Genomic DNA, 18,766 nt, shown 5'->3' on the forward strand with positions numbered 1-18,766 from the left:
GTGGCGCATGCCTGTAATCCCAGCTACTCAGAAGGGTGAGGCATGAGAATTGCTTAAACACAGGAGGTGGGGGTTGCAGTGAGCCGAGATCATGTCACTGCACTCCAGCCTAGGTGACAGAGCGAGACTGTCTCGAAAAAATTTAAAACAAATTGGTTAAAAGAAATCTGAAAATAATTGTACTATACCATGATAGAGCTCTGTCATCTGGAGGAGTCTGAGATAAAATAATAGCTGAACCAGGTTTTTTTTTTGTTTTTTTTTTTTTTTTTTTTTTTTTTTGAGACGGAGTCTCGCTCTGTCACCCAGGCTGGAGTGCAGTGGCCGGATCTCAGCTCACTGCAAGCTCCGCCTCCCGGGTTCACGCCATTCTCCTGCCTCAGCCTCCCGAGTAGTTGGGACTACAGGCGCCCGCCACCGCGCCCGGCTAGTTTTTTGTATTTTTTAGTAGAGACGGGGTTTCACCGTATTAGCCAGGATGGTCTCGATCTCCTGACCTCGTGATCCGCCCGTCTCGGCCTCCCAAAGTGCTGGGATTACAGGCTTGAGCCACCGCGCCCGGCCCTGAACCAGGTTTAACTGCCCAGAAAAAGCCTTAGTCTTTGTTCTGTAAATGCAAGAGCATGGATGGAGGACAGGGTAGGAAGGGAGGAAGACAGTATCTTCAGCAGGAGGAAAAGGAGCTAAAAGTTACCTCTAGGTGCTTGGTAGCTTCTTCATTTCGGGACATAAGTAGCAGTTTGGTGCGCAGGCTTCGGAAATGCATATCACCCAGCAGAGATGCTCGCTTCACAGGGGCTTCTGTGGTTGACTGTGAGGAAACCGGTGGGAAAGTCATTAAAACTGGCTTGGAATAAACACTGAGGGAGAGCCAGGGACTAGAAATCAGGATGCCTAAATCTCGGGAAAAGGGTTGAGAAATGAAGCTAGCAGGCTGGGCGCAGTGGCTCATGCCTGTAATCCCAGCACTTTGGGAGGCCGAGGCAGGAGGATCACGAGGTCAGGAGTTCGAGACCAGACTGGCCAAGAGGGTGAGACCCTGTATCTACTAAAAATACAAAAATTAGCCAGGCGTGGTGGTGCACGCCTATAATTCCAGCTACTCCAGAGGCTGAGGCAGTAGAATCGCTTGAACCCAGGAGTCGGAGGTTGCAGTGAGTCGAGACTGTGCCACTGCATTCTAGCCTGGTGACAGAGCAATACACCATCTCCAAAAAAAAAAAGAAATGACGCTAGGAAGGAGGAGACTCACTGTCAGTCCCACAAAGGCTGACTATCCGGGTACTGAAGGACAATGGTTTAGAGAGAAAGCAAAGAGCAAGCATAAGGTGAGAGCTACATACTCTATTTCTGAAAGTCCAAGTATCAAGAGAGGGTCTCCAACCCAGATGGCAACATGATTATCGGGTTTAAAAAAAAAAGGTCAGAGGCCGCGCATGGTAGCTCATGCCTGTAATCCCAGAACTTTGAGAGGCTGAGGTGGGTGGATCATGAGGTCAGGAGTTCAAGACCAGCCTGACCAATATGGTGAAACCTTGTTTCTACTAAAAATACAAAAATTAGCTGGGCATGTTGGGTGCGGTAGCTTATGCCTGTAATCCAAGAACTTGGGAGGCCGAGACGGGTGGATCACAAGATCAGGAGTTCAAGACCAGCCTGGCCAAGATGGTGAAACCCTGTCTCTACTAAAAATACAAAAAAAAAATTAGCCAGACGAGGTGGCAGGTGCCTGTAATTCCAGCTACTCAGGAGGCTGAGGCAGGAGAATTGCTTCAACTTGGAGGGCGGAGGTTGCAGTGAGCCAAGATCACACCTTTGCACTCCAGCCTGGGCGACAGAGTGAGATTCCACCTCAAAAAAAAAAAAAAATTAGCCAGGCGTGGTGACGCACACCTGTAATCCCAGCTACTCGGGAGACTGAGGCAGGAGAATTGCTTGAACCCTGGAGGTGGAGGTTGCAGTGAGCCGAGATTGTGCCATTGTTCTCCAGCCTGGGCAACAAGAGTGAGACTCCGTCTCAAAAAAAAGAAAAAAAAAGGTGGACTACCTGGGCCTGTAGGAGTCAGAAGCAACACAGTCCTCTCTGACGAATAAATATAAGCACATTTAAGCCCTTTCCTTTCTGCAAAGGGGTTAAAAGGGGAAAAAGAAAAAATGTTCAAAGGGCTTATGTGAAATTCAGGCAGAATAAACTCACCAGAATGAAGAGTTCACTGTTTGTGATGTTGAGAAAGATGCAGTTGGCTCCCAGCGCTTTCTTGAACTCTTTATGGACGTTTTCATTGGAGCAGCTGCAGAGGAAAAAAGTACTCAGAGGGCAGAATACAGAGAGTACAGTGAAGAGCTCTGGGGAGGCCAGGCATGGTGGTTTGCACCTGTAATCCTAGCACTCTGGGAGGCTAGGGCAAGATGATCACTTGAGGTCAGGAGTTCAAGATTAGCATGGGCAACATAGTGAGACCCTGTCTCTATTTAAAAAAAAAAAAATCAGAGGAGCAGGGCTGAGTGCATAAGAAAATAAGAGGGACCACAGTTAAAGAACAAGGATGGGAAAATAAACAGAGTGTCTTCTTAGCAAGAAGGGCTCTAGAGGGCCAGGGGAACAACAGAGAAAACTGCAAAGTGGGAGTGATGCCTGGAAGAAATAAAGCCAGAGATTAGGGCTGTAAAGAGGGCCCTCATTCCCACCATCCTTAACACTCACGCTTCTCTCAGATCCTCGGGCACAGCCATGGTAACCTTGAAGAAGCTGCCTTTGGTTGCAAGGGGATTGGGATTAACTGGCCGAAGTCGCTCCAGGGTAACAATTTCATTGTAGGTGGCATCACAGGCAGCATATTCAATAACATAGAACTGGCATATGGTAAAAAAGGAGAAGTTGTGGATGACCTGAGCAACTTTCTAAGAATAAAATATTTGTTTCAGTAGTTCTCCAAAGGCATTCCCAGTCACTCACATCTCCCTTCATCATCCGCACCCGGGCCAGCCACCAGCCACAAGGTTCCTGTTCATTGGCTCGAGAATAAACCTAAAGAAAAGTAGAGAATCAAAGAGATATTGAAGACCACCCAAAAGTATCAAGAAAGGGATGAGGAGGCCAGGCATGGTGGGGCTCACACCTGTAATCTCAGTGCTTTGGGAGGCTGAGGCAAAAGGAATGCTTATGCCCAGGAGTTCAAGACCAGCTTAGGCAACATAAACAATAGAATAACCATTAAGATATTTGGGGCTACTGGGCACAGTGGCTCACGCCTATAATCCCAGCACTTTGGGAGGCCAAGGTAGGAGGATCTCTTGAGCACAGGAGTTCTCAAGAATGGTCTGGGCAACGGCGACATAGTGAGACCCCATCTCCACCAAAAAAAGAAAAACAAAAAAACAAGAGGCCAAGCATAGTGGCTTACGCCCATAATCCTAGCACTTTGGCTGAGGTGGGCTTATCACCTGAGGTCAGGAATTCAAGACCAGCCTGGCCAACACAGTAGAACCCCACCTCTACTAAAAATACAAAAATTAGCCAGGTGTGGTGGCACATGCCTGTACTTCCAGCTACTCAGGAGGCTGAGGCAGGAGAATCGCTTGAACCTGGGAGGCAGAGGTTGCAGTGAGCTGAGATCATAGCACTGCACTCCAGCCTAGGTGATAGAGCAAGACACTGTCTCAAAAAGAAAACAAAAAAGAGGCAGTTGTGGTGGTGCACGCTTGCAGTCCTAACTACCCAGGAGGCCGAGGTGGGAGGATCACTTGAGCCTGGGAGGTTGAGCCTGAGCAGTGAGCAGTGAGCTATGATTGCACCACTGCACTTCAGCACGGGCAACAGAATGAAAACTTGTCTCAAAAAAAAAAAAACAACCCAACAAGATATTTGGGATGGCCAGGCGTGGTGGTTCACGCCTGTAATCCCAGCACTTTGGGAGGGCAACGCAGGCAGATCACAAGGTCAGGAGTTCAAGACCAGCCTGGCCAACAGAGTGAAACCCCATCTCTACTAAAAACACAAAAATTGGCCAGGCGCGGTGGCTCACGCCTGTAATCCCAGCACTTTGGGAGGCCGAGATGGGCGGATCACAAGGTCAGGAGATCGAGACCATCCTGGCTAACCCCGTGAAACCCCGTCTCTACTAAAAAATACAAAAAACTAGCCGGGCGAGGTGGCGGGCGCCTGCAGTCCCAGCTACTCGGGAGGCTGAGGCAGGAGAATGGCGTAAACCTGGGAGGCGGAGCTTGCAGTGAGCTGAGATCCGGCCACTGCACTCCAGCCTGGGTGACAGAGCGAGACTCCGTCTCAAAAAAAAAAAAAAAGAAAAAGACTAGCCTGGCCAACATGGTAAAACCTCGTCTCTGCAAAAATACAAAAATTAGCCAGGCATGATGGCAAGTGCCTGTAATCCCAGCTACTTGGGGGGCTGAGGTGGAAGAATTGCTTGAAACCGAGAGGTGGAGGTTGTAGTAAGCCAAGATTGCACCACTGCACTCCAGCCTGGGCAACAGAGCGAGACTCCATCTGAAAAAAAAAAAAAAGCCGGGCACGGTGGCTCAAGCCTGTAATCCCAGCACTTTGGGAGGCCGAGACAGGCGGACCATGAGGTCAGGAGATCGAGACCATCCTGGCTAACACGGTGAAACCCCGTCTCTACTAAAAAGTACAAAAAACTAGCCGGGCGAGGTGGCGGGCGCCTGTAGTCCCAGCTACTCAGGAGGCTGAGGCAGGAGAATCGCTTGAACCCGGGAGGCGGAGCTTGCAGTGAGCTGAGATCCGGCCACCGCACTCCAGCCTGGGCGACAGAGCGAGACTCCATCTCAAAAAAAAAAAAAAAAAATCAGCGCACACTGGATTTTAGATGCTGTTACCACAAATGGAAGGCAAATCCCCTGAAACTGGGGATGTCCCTCAGAGTTTGGCTGATCATAACAGTGATGAAAGGGGAACTGTTGCATTTTACATTTCCACAGGCATGTAGCCTATGGAAATGACTTAGTGGCTGGATATGGTTTAGTTGGGGAGGAAGGAATATGAACCAACCAGAGAAAAGCCTAGAATCCTGGGAAAACGTGACATTTAGAAAGGGTGTACTCCACAGCCCTTACCTCCACTTCATCCCCTTCTGTGATCTCCTTATTATAGTCAGCTGGAGGTGGTAGTCGGACATCTCCAAAAGGAATTTGTCTCTCACTCTGCCAGCTGTAAGAGAAACAAGAATATGAAAAAGCTACTCTGACTGATATGGTTGCCCATTTCTTTACAAAAGGGTTATTGCCTCGGCTGGGCGATTCCCACCTATCTGGATAATCAGAGGCTAACCCCCAGGTCCTGCTCCATAGTGGTGCCATCCATCTCTTTCTAGACTCTAAATACTGGGCCAAACGCCCCCGCCCTCACCAAATTCTCAGCCCTTTCCTCTCCTGGGATCCATGTAAGTTCCCCACCCAAACCCTCAGGTCTCCCCACCTATTACATGCCTCATAGGACTCAGCCGCCCCCTCTTCTCCACTCTCCTTCTAGGACCTAGTATGCTGGATTCTCTATTCCCAAGGTCTTACTTGTTTTCAAAGAAGATGGTGACAGAGTCTTCATGGACATCCTTCACAAAGCCCTAGAATGGATTTTAGAAAAAAGTAAAAAATATAAAATGACCTTTTACTTCCACCTTAGCCACCAAGGGAATAGAGACACCACAAACCCTTAAACTTGAGTTTTAGATAGGGACACAAGTGGTGTAATGAGAGAGCCTGAAAGGCTGCACTGGGGAAAGAATATGGGCAGTCAGACAGAGAAAGGAAATTATATTGTCATGGAGAGGTGTATGTACCACCTGCATCAGAACAGCCTGGAAACCGGTGATCTACTCAGGCTCCCACAGGGGCCTCCCTATCTGTCTGCCTCCTGTTGTGCTGAGCAGCCTGCCAGAGTTCAATTAAAATACCAACAACATTCAGCAAGGCTAAGAATATCCCATGAGACAGTGTGAGGCTGTCCTGGAACACCTAGAGGACATGAGGATCTGTCAAGAGAGAGAAAGGCCTACCTCCGCAATACAGCAAGAGATCTGAGCAGACTCGCTGCCCTGATGCATGGGTCCTAAGACAATAATCAGAACACTAGACAAGTTCAAAATTGTGATGAACACAATTTACAGAAGGAAAAATTAAGACTTAAAATACATCAGAGTTTTTTAATACTAGAATTGAATCTAGAATGACACTGAAAATTTATAAAGGATAACAAAATGTATGGAAGACTCCAAACTTGATATTATGACAAGAGGAACAGGGACGACTGAACAGCTGATCCATCTCCTGTGGTCTATGTCCTCACTAAGGAGGCCAAAGCCATGAGTTCACCCCTGCGCTCCCAATTTTTCTACCTTCCCCCTATTTGTCACATACAATTAGGGATTTCTAATTTTGAAAAAGGTCTAGCTTATGAATTTATTATTTTATCAACTGTGCTTTTGGTTTCATATCTAAGAAATCTTTGCCCAGGCCAGGCACAGTGGCTCACACCTGTAATCCCAGCACTTTGGGAGACAAGGCAGGCCAATCATCTGAGGTCAGGAGTTCGAGACCAGCCTGGCCAACATGGTGAAACCCCATCTCTACTAAAAATACAAAACTTAGCCAGGCATGGTAGTGCATGCCTGTAATCCCAGCTACTTGGGAGGCTGAGGAAAGAGAATCACCTGAACCTGAGAGTCAGAGGTTGCAGTGAGCCAAGATCGTGCTATTGCACTCCAGGCTGGGCGACAAGAGCAAAACTCCATCTCAAAAAAAAGAAAAAAGAAATCTTTGCCTAATCCAAGGCCACAAAGGTTTTCCCTTATGTCTTCTTAAACTTTTAGTTTTTTGTTTTACATTTACATCTATACTCCTTTATTTTTAGACAGAGTCTCACTCTGTCACCCAGGCTAGAGTGCAATGGCACAATCTCTTGGCCCACTGCAACATCCACCCCCTGGGTTCAAGCAATTCTCCTGCCTCAGCCTCTCGAGTAGCTAAGGTTACAGGCAACCGCCACCATACCAGGCTAATTTTTCATATTTTTAGTAGATAGGGGGTTTTACCATGTTGGCCAGGCTCGTCTCGAACTCCTGACCTCAGCTGATCCACCCGCCTCGGCCTCCCAAAGCTGGGATTACAGATGTGAGCCACTGTGCCTAGCCCTATAATCCATTTTGAATTAAGTTTTACATATAAAGTGAGGTATTGATCAACGTTTTTTAAATTTTTTAATTTTTATTTATTTTTTTTGAGACAGAGTTTTGCTCTTGTTGCCCAGGCTGGAGTGCAATGGTGCAATTTTGGCTCACCGCAACCTCCGCCTCCCAGGTTCAAGCAATTCTGCCTCAGCCTCCCAAGTAGCTGGGATTACAGGCATGTGCCACCATGCTCAGCTAACTTTGTATTTTTAGTAGAGACAGGGTTTCTCCATGTTGGTCAGACTGGTCTCAAACTCCCGACCTGATCCACCCGCCTCAGCCTCCCAAAGTGCTGGGATTACAGGTATGAACCATTGTGCCTGGCCTCTTTTTTTAAAACATATTTTTATTTATTTATTTATTTTTTTTTTTGAGACGGAGTCTCGCTGTGTCGCCCAGGCTGGAGTGCAGTGGCCGGATTTCAGCTCACTGCAAGTTCCGCCTCCCGGGTTTACGCCACTCTCCTGCCTCCCCCTCCCAAATAGCTGGGACTACAGGCGTCCACCACCTTGCCCGGCTAGTTTTTTGTCCCGGCCAGTTTTTTGTACTTTTTAGTAGAGATGGGGTTTCACCATGTTAGCCAAGATGGTCTCGATCTCCTGACCTCGTGATTCGCCCGTCTTGGCTTCCCAAAGTGCTGGGATTACAGGCTTGAGCCTAAAACATATTTTTAAATAAAAAAAAAATTTTTTTAATAGAGACAGGGTTTCGCTGTGTTGCCCAGGCTGGTCTTAAACTCCTGGACTCAAGCAACACACCCGCCTTAGCCTCCAAGAATGTTGGGATTACAGGCGTGACCACTGTGCCCAGCCCATTTTTTACCTACAGATATCTTGTTCCACACTGCTTGTTGAAAAGACAAACAGTTCTTTCTGGCCAGGAGTGGTAGCTCATGCCTGTAATCCCAACACTGGGAGGCCAAGGCTGGCAGATCAGCTGAGGCCAGGAGTTTGAGATCAGTCTGGCCAATATGGCAAAACCCCATAGCTGCTACTACTACTACTACTACTGCTACTACTACTACTACTACTACTACTACTACTACTAATAATAATAATAATAAATAAATTAGCCAGGCGTGGTGGCACATGGCTGTAACCTCAGCTATTCAGGGTGGCTGAGGCATGAAAATCACTTGAAGCCAGGAGGCAGAGGCTGAAGTCAGTCAAGATCATGCCATCGCACTGCAGCCTAGACAACAGAGCAAAACTCTGCCTTTAAAAAAAAAAAGAAAGAAAAAAAGAAAAGACTATCCTTTCTCAGCTGAATTGAACTGCCTTTTCATTTCTGTCAAAAATCAGGAAGGGCAATTTAATGTATAATGACAGAAAGAAGATTGGTAGTTGATGGAGGACTTTTGGGAGTGACAGAAATGTTCATTCTTTTGATTGCAGTGATGGTTTCAGTTATATATATGTCAAAACTTAACAAATGGCACACTTTAAATATGTCTACCTTGTTGTATGTCAATTTCACCTCAATAAATATGTTTTTTAAAAAAATTAGCCTGGACAACACAGGGAGACCCCATCTCTGCAAAAAATTTAAAAATTAGCAGGGTATGATGGCTTGTGCCTGTAGTCCCAGCTATTCAGGAGGCTGAGGTGGGAGGATCACTTGAGCCAGGGAGGTCAAGGCTGTAGTTAGCTGTGATCACACCACTGCAGTCCACAGCTTGGGCAACAGAGCAAGACCCTGACTCAAAAAAAAATAAAAATAATAAAAAAATAAAAGAAGTAGAGGTTTTGGCCGGGCACGGTGGCTCAAGCCTGTAATCCCAGCACTTTGGGAGGCCGAGACGGGTGGATCACGAGGTCAGGAGATCGAGACCATCCTGGCTAACACGGTGAAACCCCGTCTCTACTAAAAAATACAAAAAACTAGCCGGGCGAGGTGGCGGCGCCTGTAGTCCCAGCTACTCAGGAGGCTGAGGCAGGAGAATGGCGGGAACCCGGGAGGCGGAGCTTGCAGTGAGCCGAGATCTGGTCACTGCGCTCCAGCCTGGGCGACAGAGCAAGACTCCGTCTCAAAAAAAAAAAAAAAAAAAAAGAAGTAGAGGTTTCAAAAGGCTAATACACAAGAACTATTCATGAGCTTTGCTGCAAGGGACAAAGGCTAAGCTTAGAAAACACCAAAAATGCCCTTGGCAAATGCACAGCTCCCACCTCACAGAACTAATCAATCATAAACACTTACCAGATTGCTATTTCCTTACGATGGGAAAATCTAAGCCTGCATTTCGCTCTTCATACAAGCCACCTTTCTCGTCTTTAGGGATATGTCTTGCTACAGAGGCTGCAGTCAGTCAAGACCATTCTTGACTGAATGTTCTTTCTTAGAGCCTTACTACTGCCCAAGGCTTTAATTACTACTGGTATTTCCTGGCCTCTTTTTTACCCATGCTTTCTCTTTCTCTGACATTCTCTTCTCCAGAAATGTTTTTTCTACTCTTCATTCAGATTTTTTTCCTTTTTCAAAAAAAGAACCTGAGTTATAAACATATTCATTCAGGTTTAATGCCAACTCCTACTGTTCTGCATTCAAGTCTTCTGAGGCACTTTTACTTCTACTTGCCTGGGTCCCTCTTCCCTTTTCGGTTCTTCCCTTAGCTCCTGCTCAGGTGTCCTCCCTCCTCCCACAACCACTAATATTTTAACCATTCCCTCTTCTTTTCCCTGTAATCCCAACACTGGGAGGCTGAGGCCGGCAGATCAGCTGAGGTCAGGCGTTCGAGACCAGTCTGGCCAATATGGCAAAACCCCATCGCTACAACAACAAAAAAAACAACTATATATACATACACACACACACACACACACACACACAAATATAAATTAGCCAGGCATGGTGGCACATGGCTATAATCTCAGCTATTCAGGGTGGCTGAGGCGAGTATCACTTGAAGCCAAGAGGCAGAGGCTGTAGGGTCATCTGGATTTCTAGAATTATTCCGACCAGCCTCTTCAGCTGACTTTATCCAATTCTTTACCCAAAATGTCTACTCCAAGTCTTAGAAGTAGTTTATCAAGGCAGGAGTTACACTGACAGAAAGAAGTGGAAAAGAGACAGATGACAATCACTAACCTACTGCTTTTGTGAAGAGATTTCTACTCCTAGATATATTCACAAAGGCTATGCCTATGGTGTAATCCAATTATCCTCCACCATGTTAGGCTTGGCACCAGGGTGAGTAGCAATATTACCCTAGTTTTTCCAGCTACCATGACTTCCAAGGCAGAAATGCAAAGCTCAGAATGGAGTAATCTCTCACATCACTCGGTAGTTCAACCAAATCTCACTCAACCTTATACTTCCAGAGCCTCTTTCCTTCAATTAAGTCTCCAAAACTAGCTCTGTCCCCAACTTCATATTCCAATCCTGTCTCTGCTCCTAAATTCCACCCATTCATCCCATACCAGTTTTGTTCTCCAAGGGTATCAGTGGTGGAAAGTGAGCCCCAAGTTCTGCTCAGTCTATGCTCATTGTGAAAATAAGCAGGGGAAGGCAAAAACAGGTGGGTGGAATGTGTTAGGGAGCCACCTAGATCCAGAGGATGACTAGATTCAGTGGCCATAGCATCACCTGGCTTTGGCTTCTGGAGCCTGGCACCAAGCCAACAGAGCAAGAGCGAGCCCCAGGTTCCTAGGTACTTTGGTTTCCTCAAATTAGAAGATATAAAATGGGTCCCCACTTTGACTGTTGTCTAGTTCTAGACTCCCAAAGCAAAGGAGGGGGTTCTAGGAGAAGAGCAGGAACAGTCTGAGTAAAAACCAAGTACTGAAGCTGAGGATGCCACGTTGATTAAGAAAGGAATGGGGATTAGGATATCCAGGTGAGGTTCGGAGTAGGATGATTGCACCCTGGAAGGTGAATACTTCATTTGGGAGAGTACAACTTAAAGAATAAAATACATTAGATCATTGAGTACGTCTTAAGCATGATGACTGAGGTTTCAAGCTCACGTGTGATGTGGGCCTCCCTCAAACCTTGTTACAGATGCCAGTCTAACATGAAAAAAAAAAAAACAGAAAAAAAGAGTAAGTTCTGACAAACTTAATGTTGGGATAGCTACAAAATAACTTAGATCCCAGATCTAACATTTTATCCTTTAAGAAAACTAACTGATGGGAGGGCATGGTGGTTCACACCTGTAATCCCAGCACTTGGGAGGCCAAGGCGGGCTAATCACTTGAGGTCAGGAGTCAGAAATCAGCCTGACCAACATGGCAAAACCCCGTCTCTACTGAAAATACAAAAATTAGCCAGGCATGGTGTTGCACACCTGTAATCCCAGCTACTCTGGAGGCTGAGGCAGGAGAATCGCTTGAACCCGGGAGGCGGAGGCTGCAGTGAGATGACATCATGCCACTGTACTCCAGCCTGGATGACAAAAGGAGACCCTGTCTCAAATTTAAAAAAAAAAAAAAGAAGAGAAAGAAAAGAAAACTGACAACAGGGCCCAATTCTGAGAGAGGAGAAAGGGACCTTCCCAATGTACATTTCCAGAAGCAGTGTAAATACTCCCTGACCCATCCCAAGTTTGCTGAGTCATGAATATTAAATCAGCAGCAAGGTCAAAACGGATAAGTATCTATAGGGTACTGAGAGTGGAAGATTAGCCTGAATTTAGGGATTTGTGGTTTTTAACTCAGGAACGGGGCAGAAAATGCTAACCTGCCCAGATCCACATTACCACATTACCTGGCTTTCAGCTCAACCCCAGACTCTACTCTCTGAATCAGAGTATCCTGGTCCCCATGTACTCAAGTCTATCATTGCCCACAGCGCACAGGAGAAAGGGAAAAGATTCAGAGAGACTTTCTGCTGGACACTTATATGTAGAACAGAAAACGTGTCCCTTCCCAGCCATCTCATACAGTTCATTTGAACTGGATACCAATCTTTCCCAGCTGTGCAGGGCTCCTGTGCTTCCTAGAACAAAGCAAACATCATATCTTGATCTTGGACTCAACTTAAGAATGACTTTTCTTGGAACTCAGAATTTTGGGGTGGTAAGGACCCAGATGAAGGAAAAGATACCGAGGGAAACAGGGAGGGCCACTTTAGGAGGCGTATTTCAACAAAGGTAGTGCAAGTTTGGGGAAAAGGATATGAGAGATAAATGTGCTCTATCAAAAGCAGAAAGGAATTAGAGACTTTTGCCAAAAAAAACAGAAATGCTATGGAGGCAGGCTAGAAGAAAAAGTCCCAAGAGTTAGGCAAGTATGCAGAAAATGACAAAAGAGATCAGCAGGGAGCTTCCTTCAGCTAGACAGGGAATTAGGTGATCCCTGGGGATTACACAGGAATACAGAAGTATTAGGAGAAAAAGCCAAAAACTTGAATTGAGACAGTAAGTTAGACATGGGTACCCAAAGTCACCGCACAGAAAGAAATCTGATGAGGGAAGTAAGGCAAAAATGGGTAAGTATGAAGAGTAAGTAAAAAATGACTACAATGGCGCGGTGGCTCACGCCTGTAATCCCAGCACTTTGGGAGGCTGAGGCGGGCGGATCACAAGGTCAGGAGATCAAGACCATCCTGGCTAACACGGTGAAACCTCGTCTCTACTAAAAATACAAAAAACTAGCCGGGCGTGGTGGTGTGTGCCTGTAGTCACAGCTACTCAGGAGGCTGAGACAGGACAATGGCGTAAACCTGGGAGGCGGAGCTTGCAGTGAGCCCAGATCGTGCCACTGCACTCCAGCCTGGGTGACAGAGCCAGACTCCGTCTCAAAAAAAAAAAAAAAGACTACAATGAACTTAGCAACTGAAGTAGAGGCAGAAACCACCCAAGGGAAATTACAAGACCCTCTACAGTTACAGAAAATATGACTTAGGGAAGGAGTCAAAGAAAGACACTTCCAAGGGCATGAGAAACTAGAGAGGGCTACTGTGGGGGGGAAAGGCCTGAGGGGAACAGAAGGAAAGGGGGAAGGGGGATCTACTCTTAACAAGTAATGCCATGGGAAGGTATCTCTTCTACAGCTCCCCAAGGTGAAATCAAAGAATGAGACAGAAATCAGGAGAGTCTCTGGGACAATTCCAGGCATCAAATCCAAAAGAGGTTCAGAATAGCAACAGTCGAAGAAAAACTCTTGGGAGGCAAGAAAGGGTTCTCTCTGGCTTAATCCAAATGGGAAAAAAATGTCCTAGAAAATGGATTCAGAGCAGATAAGGAAGGTGGTATTATAAGGAGTTCTAAGGAACCAAATCCTGGGCAAAGGGGGAGGTCAAATAAGGAAAGGTCTTTGAAAGATGATCCCTTCTTCCAAAAAAGGTTGTCAGATTCCCGAACTGGGATAGTTGGCCAAGAGTCTTCAAGAAGTGGAAATCTTAAGAAAAACAGAAGGGAACCCCATGAGCTTCCTTTTAGAGATCCTTTTAGAGATCATGACTATGAAGCTCACATGCCTCAAGACGAAGAAACTCTAAGAATGACCTGAAGGTATCTGAGGTCTAAGTGAGACCTCAAATCCATTCTGAGTAGAATGGTAGACCAGTGGGCCTTGAGATCAAGGTGTGGTGGGGTGAAAGACTTGCGAAAGATGCCACCTTATGGCTGGCTGAGAAGCAACTTGACTGATCCAACCCAGGGTTCCTGAGGTCAAAGATGCCAAACGTCGTAAATGGATCTGACCATTTCTCCTTGGCTTGGGAACCGGAATATAAGCTGAAAGTGGGGTGAGTGTTCCAGAGTCAGTAGGCAGAGGCCTCTCTGAGGAAGATGAAAGGATCCGATATGGGACAGAGGGGGCCTTCCCAAGGGGACCGTGCAGAAGAAAGACAATTCTCCATGTGCCTGGACCGTGGGGAAGATGTGATTAAGGTCTAAGGTATGTCTTCCATCAGACAACGGAAACAGTCAATTAGAAGCTGGGTAAAGGGGTCTCTCCTGGGGAGCGGGGAGCGCCAAGCCAGGGACAATAATGGCCTGAAGTTCATTCTCCCTGAGATGGGGGTAGAAGCAGGTGCATTAAAGGGCTCAAAAATAAAAGGAACAGGTTCACTCCAAGAGGTCTCTCAGGGAAGGCTGCGGGTGGGAGCAAGGGTCTAAGATTCTAAGGGCCAGGACTCAGCTCCAGAAGCTCGATCCCGCCCCACGCGTTCCTGCTCCGGCCGGGGGAGGGGGCTAAGGACCGGCGTCCCCAGTCGGCGCGCCGTCTCACCTTGTAGAAGGCCCCGTTGGAGCCGCGCACCTCGACGGGCAGTCCCGGCTCCACATCCCCCCCAGAGGCCAGGCCGCCCATGGCGCCGCCACCGCCTCCGACTCCCCCGGCGGCGGCTGCAGCAGCAGTCTGAGTGCGGGCCGGGCCAGGCCCCCGGCGTCTCCCCGGAGGAGGAGCCGGAGGGGGAGCCGCGGGGGGCGGGAGCCGGGCCGGCCCCACGGCGGCCCTGCCACAGCCAACGAGCAGGGGGCCGGGGCCGGGCCGCTCCCCGTCCGCCGCCGCCGCCTTGGTCTCCGCCACCGTGAGGGAAACGGCCGCCGCCGCCGCTGCCTTCGTCACCTCAGCTTCCGCCTGCCGCCGCCCCCGCTGCTGCCTCAGTCCCGGGACCCGCTGCTGCCGCTGCCGCTCCACAGCCTCCACCTCCCCCTGCCACCGCCTCCTACTGCGCAGGCGCACCGGGCACCCGCCCGCTGCGCGCGGGGCCCCGAGGGCCACGGCGCAGGCGTCAAGGTTAGAGCCCCAGCTAGCGCTAGCCAGCGCATCGGGGCTTCCACATTCCCTTTCACTCTCTCACGCCCCCTCCTGGTCGCTTGCTCGCGCTTGCGCAGAACAAAATTAGCCTTCTTTCTCCACCGCCCCACCGCCCAGCAGCCCCGTCTCTTCCTTTCCGCGCCCCACAACCCTGAGAACCAACCAATCAGAGGGAGGGAGGGGCCGGGCTCGCTCAGTCCGATTGGGCGGCGGCCGCACAGTCACACAGCGCTCAGGCCACACCCACGCCGCCGCCGCTGGCCCCACCGGGCTCGGACAAGTTAGGGATGGGCATGCGCCTGAACGACTGCTTGGTCACTTTCCCCACCTTTGTCTTTCTTGGTGCGCACGCTCCAAAAAAAAAAAGAAGAGAAGTCGCCGCAAGGAAAAAGGTGCTCGGTGCGCACGCGCTGAGCTTTACTGTCTGCGCGCATGCATCGCCTATCTTTTAAGAATCTGTAACTGTGCTGTAGTAGATTTAAGTCATAGCTCTTGCCTTGAAGAGATTGTGATACAATGAAAGTTTTGGCCAGGCGCGGTGGCTCACGCCTGTAATGCCAGCACTCTGGGAGGCCAAGGCGGGTGGATCACCTGAGGTCCTCGGATCACCTGAGGTCAGGAGTTCGAGACCAGCGTGGCCAATATGGTGAACCACCCCACCCCCGCATCTAATAAAACATAAAAATTAGTCGGGCGTGGTAGCACGCGCCTGTAATCCCAGATACTCGGGAGGCTGAGGCAGGAGAATCACTTGAACCTGGGAGGTAGAAGTTACAGAGAGCCGAGATCGCGCCATTGCACTCCAGCCTGGGCGACAGAGCAAGCCTCCGTCTCAAAAAAAAAAAGAAAGAAACGAAAGAAAGTTTTAAGAATAGTAGAATAGTTTCGGCCGGGGGCGCTGTGGCTCACTCCTGTAATCCCAGCACTTTAGGAGGCCCAGGCGTGTGGATCACTTGAGCCCCCAAGTTCGAGACCAGCCTCAACAGGGCGAAACCCCGTTTCTATTAAAACTACAAAAATTAGGCCGGGCGCGGTGGCTCACGCCTGTAATCCCAGCGCTTTGGGAGGCCGAGATCACTGGCGGGCGGATCACGAGGTCAGGAGATGGAGACCATTCTGGTCAACATGGTGAAACCCCGTCTCTACTAAAATACAAAAAATCAGCTGTGGTAGTTCCAGCTACTCGGGAGGAGTCCCAGCTACTCGGGAGGATGCGGCAGGAGAATCACTTGAACCTAGGAAGGTGGAGGTTGCAGTGAGCGGGTATCACGCCACTGCACTCCAGCCTGGGCAATGAGTGAAACTTAAAAAATAATAATAATGGCAGTGTGCGATGGCTCACGCCTGTAATCCCAGCACTTTGGGAGGCCGACGCGGGCGGATCACGAGGTCAGGAGATCGAGACCATCCTGGCTAACACGGTGAAACTCCATCTCAACTAAAAATACAAAAAAAAAAAAAAAGCCAGGCGTGGTGGCGAGCGCCTGTAGTCCCAGCTACTCTGGAGGCTGAGGCAGGAGAATGGCGTGAACCCAGGAGGCGGAGGTTGCGTGAGTGGAGATCGCGCCACTGCACTCCAGCCTGGGCGACAGAGCGAGACTCCATCTCAACAACAACAACGACAAATAGTAATAATAATAATAATAATAATAGTGCCCGGGTGCAGTGGCTCACACCTGTAATCCCACCACTTTGGGAGGCAGAGGCGGGTAGATCACCTAAGATTGGGAGTTTGAGACCAGCCTGACCAACATGGAGAAACCCCGTCTCTACTAAAAATACAAAAATTAGCTGGGCATGATGGCCCATGCCTGTAAACCCAGCTACTCGGAGGCTGAGGCAGGAGAATTGCTTGAACCCGGGAGGCAGAGGTTGCAGTGAGCCGAGATTGTGCCATTGCACTCCAGTCTGGGCAACAAGAGTGACATTCTGTCTCAAAAAAAAATAATAATAATAATAAATAATAAACAATTCCGGGGAAATTCAAAATAGGAAAAATTATAATGAAATAATGGTAGTAGCAGGAAAAATTCACATTCTGGGAGTTGTCCTATGTTCCATTCACTTCTTGGATTAGAGTAAATGGTAATGCCAATCATGGAGGACATAACATAGGAGATAAAGGTTTAGAAAATAAGGTGATGGATTATACTAAGTTTTTTTTTTTTTTTTTTTTTTTGCCCTTTGAACTTAGCCACCACATCTGGCTAATTTTTAAATTTTTGTATTTAATGGTGGGGACAAACAGACCTGGAAATCTCTTACTTCTTTTTTTTTTTTTTTTTTTTTTTTGAGGCGGAGTCTTCACTTTGTCGCCCAGGCTGGAGTGCAGTGGCGCCATCTCTGCTCACTGCAAGCTCCGCCTCCCGGATTCGCGCCATTCTCCTGCCTCAGCCTCCCGAGTAGCTGGGACTACAGGCGCCCGCCACCGCGCCCGGCTAATTTTTTGTATTTTAGTAGAGACGGGGTTTCAACGTGTTAGCCAGGATGGTCTCGATCTCCTGACCTCGTGATCCGCCCGCCTCAGCCTCCCAAAGTGCAGGGATTACAGGCGTGAGCCACCGCGCCCGGCCGGAAATCTCTTACTTCATAGTGTGATGGCAGAAGAAAGACACTGGAAAAATTATTAATATTTATAATAATTATTAATATTGCAACCATGGCCAGGCACCGGGCTCATACCTGTAATCCCAGCAGTTTGGGAGGCTGAGGCTGGTGGATCACCTGAGGTCACCTGAGGTCAGGAGTTCAAGACCAGTCTGTTGAAATTCCATCTCTACTAAAAATACAAAAATTAGCCTGGAATGGTGGCATGCGCTTGTAGTCCCAGCTACTCAGGAGACTGAGGCAGGAGAATCACTTGAACTCAGGAGGCAGAGGTTGCAGTGAGCCAAGATTGTGCCACTGCACTCCAGTTTGGGTGACAGAGCAAGACTCTATCTGAAAAAATAAAAATTAAAAATAAAAATAGGCCGGGCGTGGTGGCTCACGCCTGTAATCCCAGCACTTTGGGAGGCCGAGGTGGGCGGATCACAAGGTCAGGAGATGGAGACCATGGTGAAACCCCGTCTCTACTAAAAATAGAAAAAACTAGCCGGACGCAGGGGCGGGCGCCTGTAGTCCCAGCTACTCGGGAGGCTGAGGCAGGAGAATGGCGTGAACCCGGGAGGCGGAGCTTGCAGTGAGCCGAGATTGCGCCACTGCACTCCAGCCTGGGCGACAGAGCGAGACTCCGTCTCAAAAAAAAAAAATAAATAAAAAATAAAATAAAAATAAAAATAAAGGCGATAGAAGAAAGGAAAATAAAATATAAGAAAATTAAAGGATTAGTCCATGGGATACAACATCTGAATAACCAGAATTCCAGAAAATGATAACAGATATAATTATCTGGGAAGATGAAATCATCTCAAATCAATAGTAATAATTATGCAAGAAAATTTCCCAAGGCCAGGTGCAGTGGCTCACGCCTGTAATCCTGGCACTTTGGGAGGCTGAAGCAGGCAGATCACTTGAGCTCGGGCATTCAGGAGCGGCCTGGGCAGCATGGTGAAACCCTGTCTCTACCAAAAATACAAAAATTAGCCGGGTGTGGTGGCTCACGCCTGTAATCCCAGCACTTTGGGATGCTGAGGTGGGTGGATCACCTGAGGTCAGGAGATTGAGACCAGCCTGGTCTCAAAAATACAAAAATCGGCCACACATGGTAGCGTGTGCCTATAATCCCAACTACTCAGGAGGCTGAGGGAGGAGAATCTCTTGAACCCGGGAGGCAGAGGTTGCAGTGAGCCGAGATCACACCACTGCACTATATACAGCCTGGGTGACAGAACAAGACTCTGTCTCAAAAAAAAAAAAAAAATTATTTTC

The 18,766-nt window shown here is 48.3% G+C and overlaps 1 protein-coding gene and 1 pseudogene across 2 annotated transcripts in view; one reads left to right on the top strand and one right to left on the bottom strand.

Moving 5' to 3' along the window:
• FXR2 (FMR1 autosomal homolog 2) overlaps positions 1-14,811 on the bottom strand; it is a 26,431-nt gene extending 11,620 nt beyond the window's left edge. For both annotated transcript variants that reach the window (XM_005582770.4, XM_005582769.4), the window contains exons 1-7: positions 14,366-14,811; positions 5,542-5,594; positions 5,089-5,182; positions 2,957-3,028; positions 2,705-2,853; positions 2,198-2,291; positions 695-811 (exon numbers count right to left, since the gene is read on the bottom strand). In XM_005582770.4, the coding sequence (XP_005582827.3) occupies positions 695-811; positions 2,198-2,291; positions 2,705-2,853; positions 2,957-3,028; positions 5,089-5,182; positions 5,542-5,594; positions 14,366-14,446 (660 nt within the window). In that variant the 5' untranslated portion in view covers positions 14,447-14,811. The remainder of the gene's footprint in view (positions 1-694; positions 812-2,197; positions 2,292-2,704; positions 2,854-2,956; positions 3,029-5,088; positions 5,183-5,541; positions 5,595-14,365) is intronic.
• On the top strand, positions 11,113-11,206 carry LOC123569655 (small nucleolar RNA U13; annotated as a pseudogene).
• Positions 14,812-18,766: the final 3,955 nt, after the last annotated feature.

This window comes from Macaca fascicularis, chromosome 16 (assembly GCF_037993035.2).
Source record: "Macaca fascicularis isolate 582-1 chromosome 16, T2T-MFA8v1.1".
Lineage (NCBI taxonomy): Eukaryota > Metazoa > Chordata > Mammalia > Primates > Cercopithecidae > Macaca > Macaca fascicularis.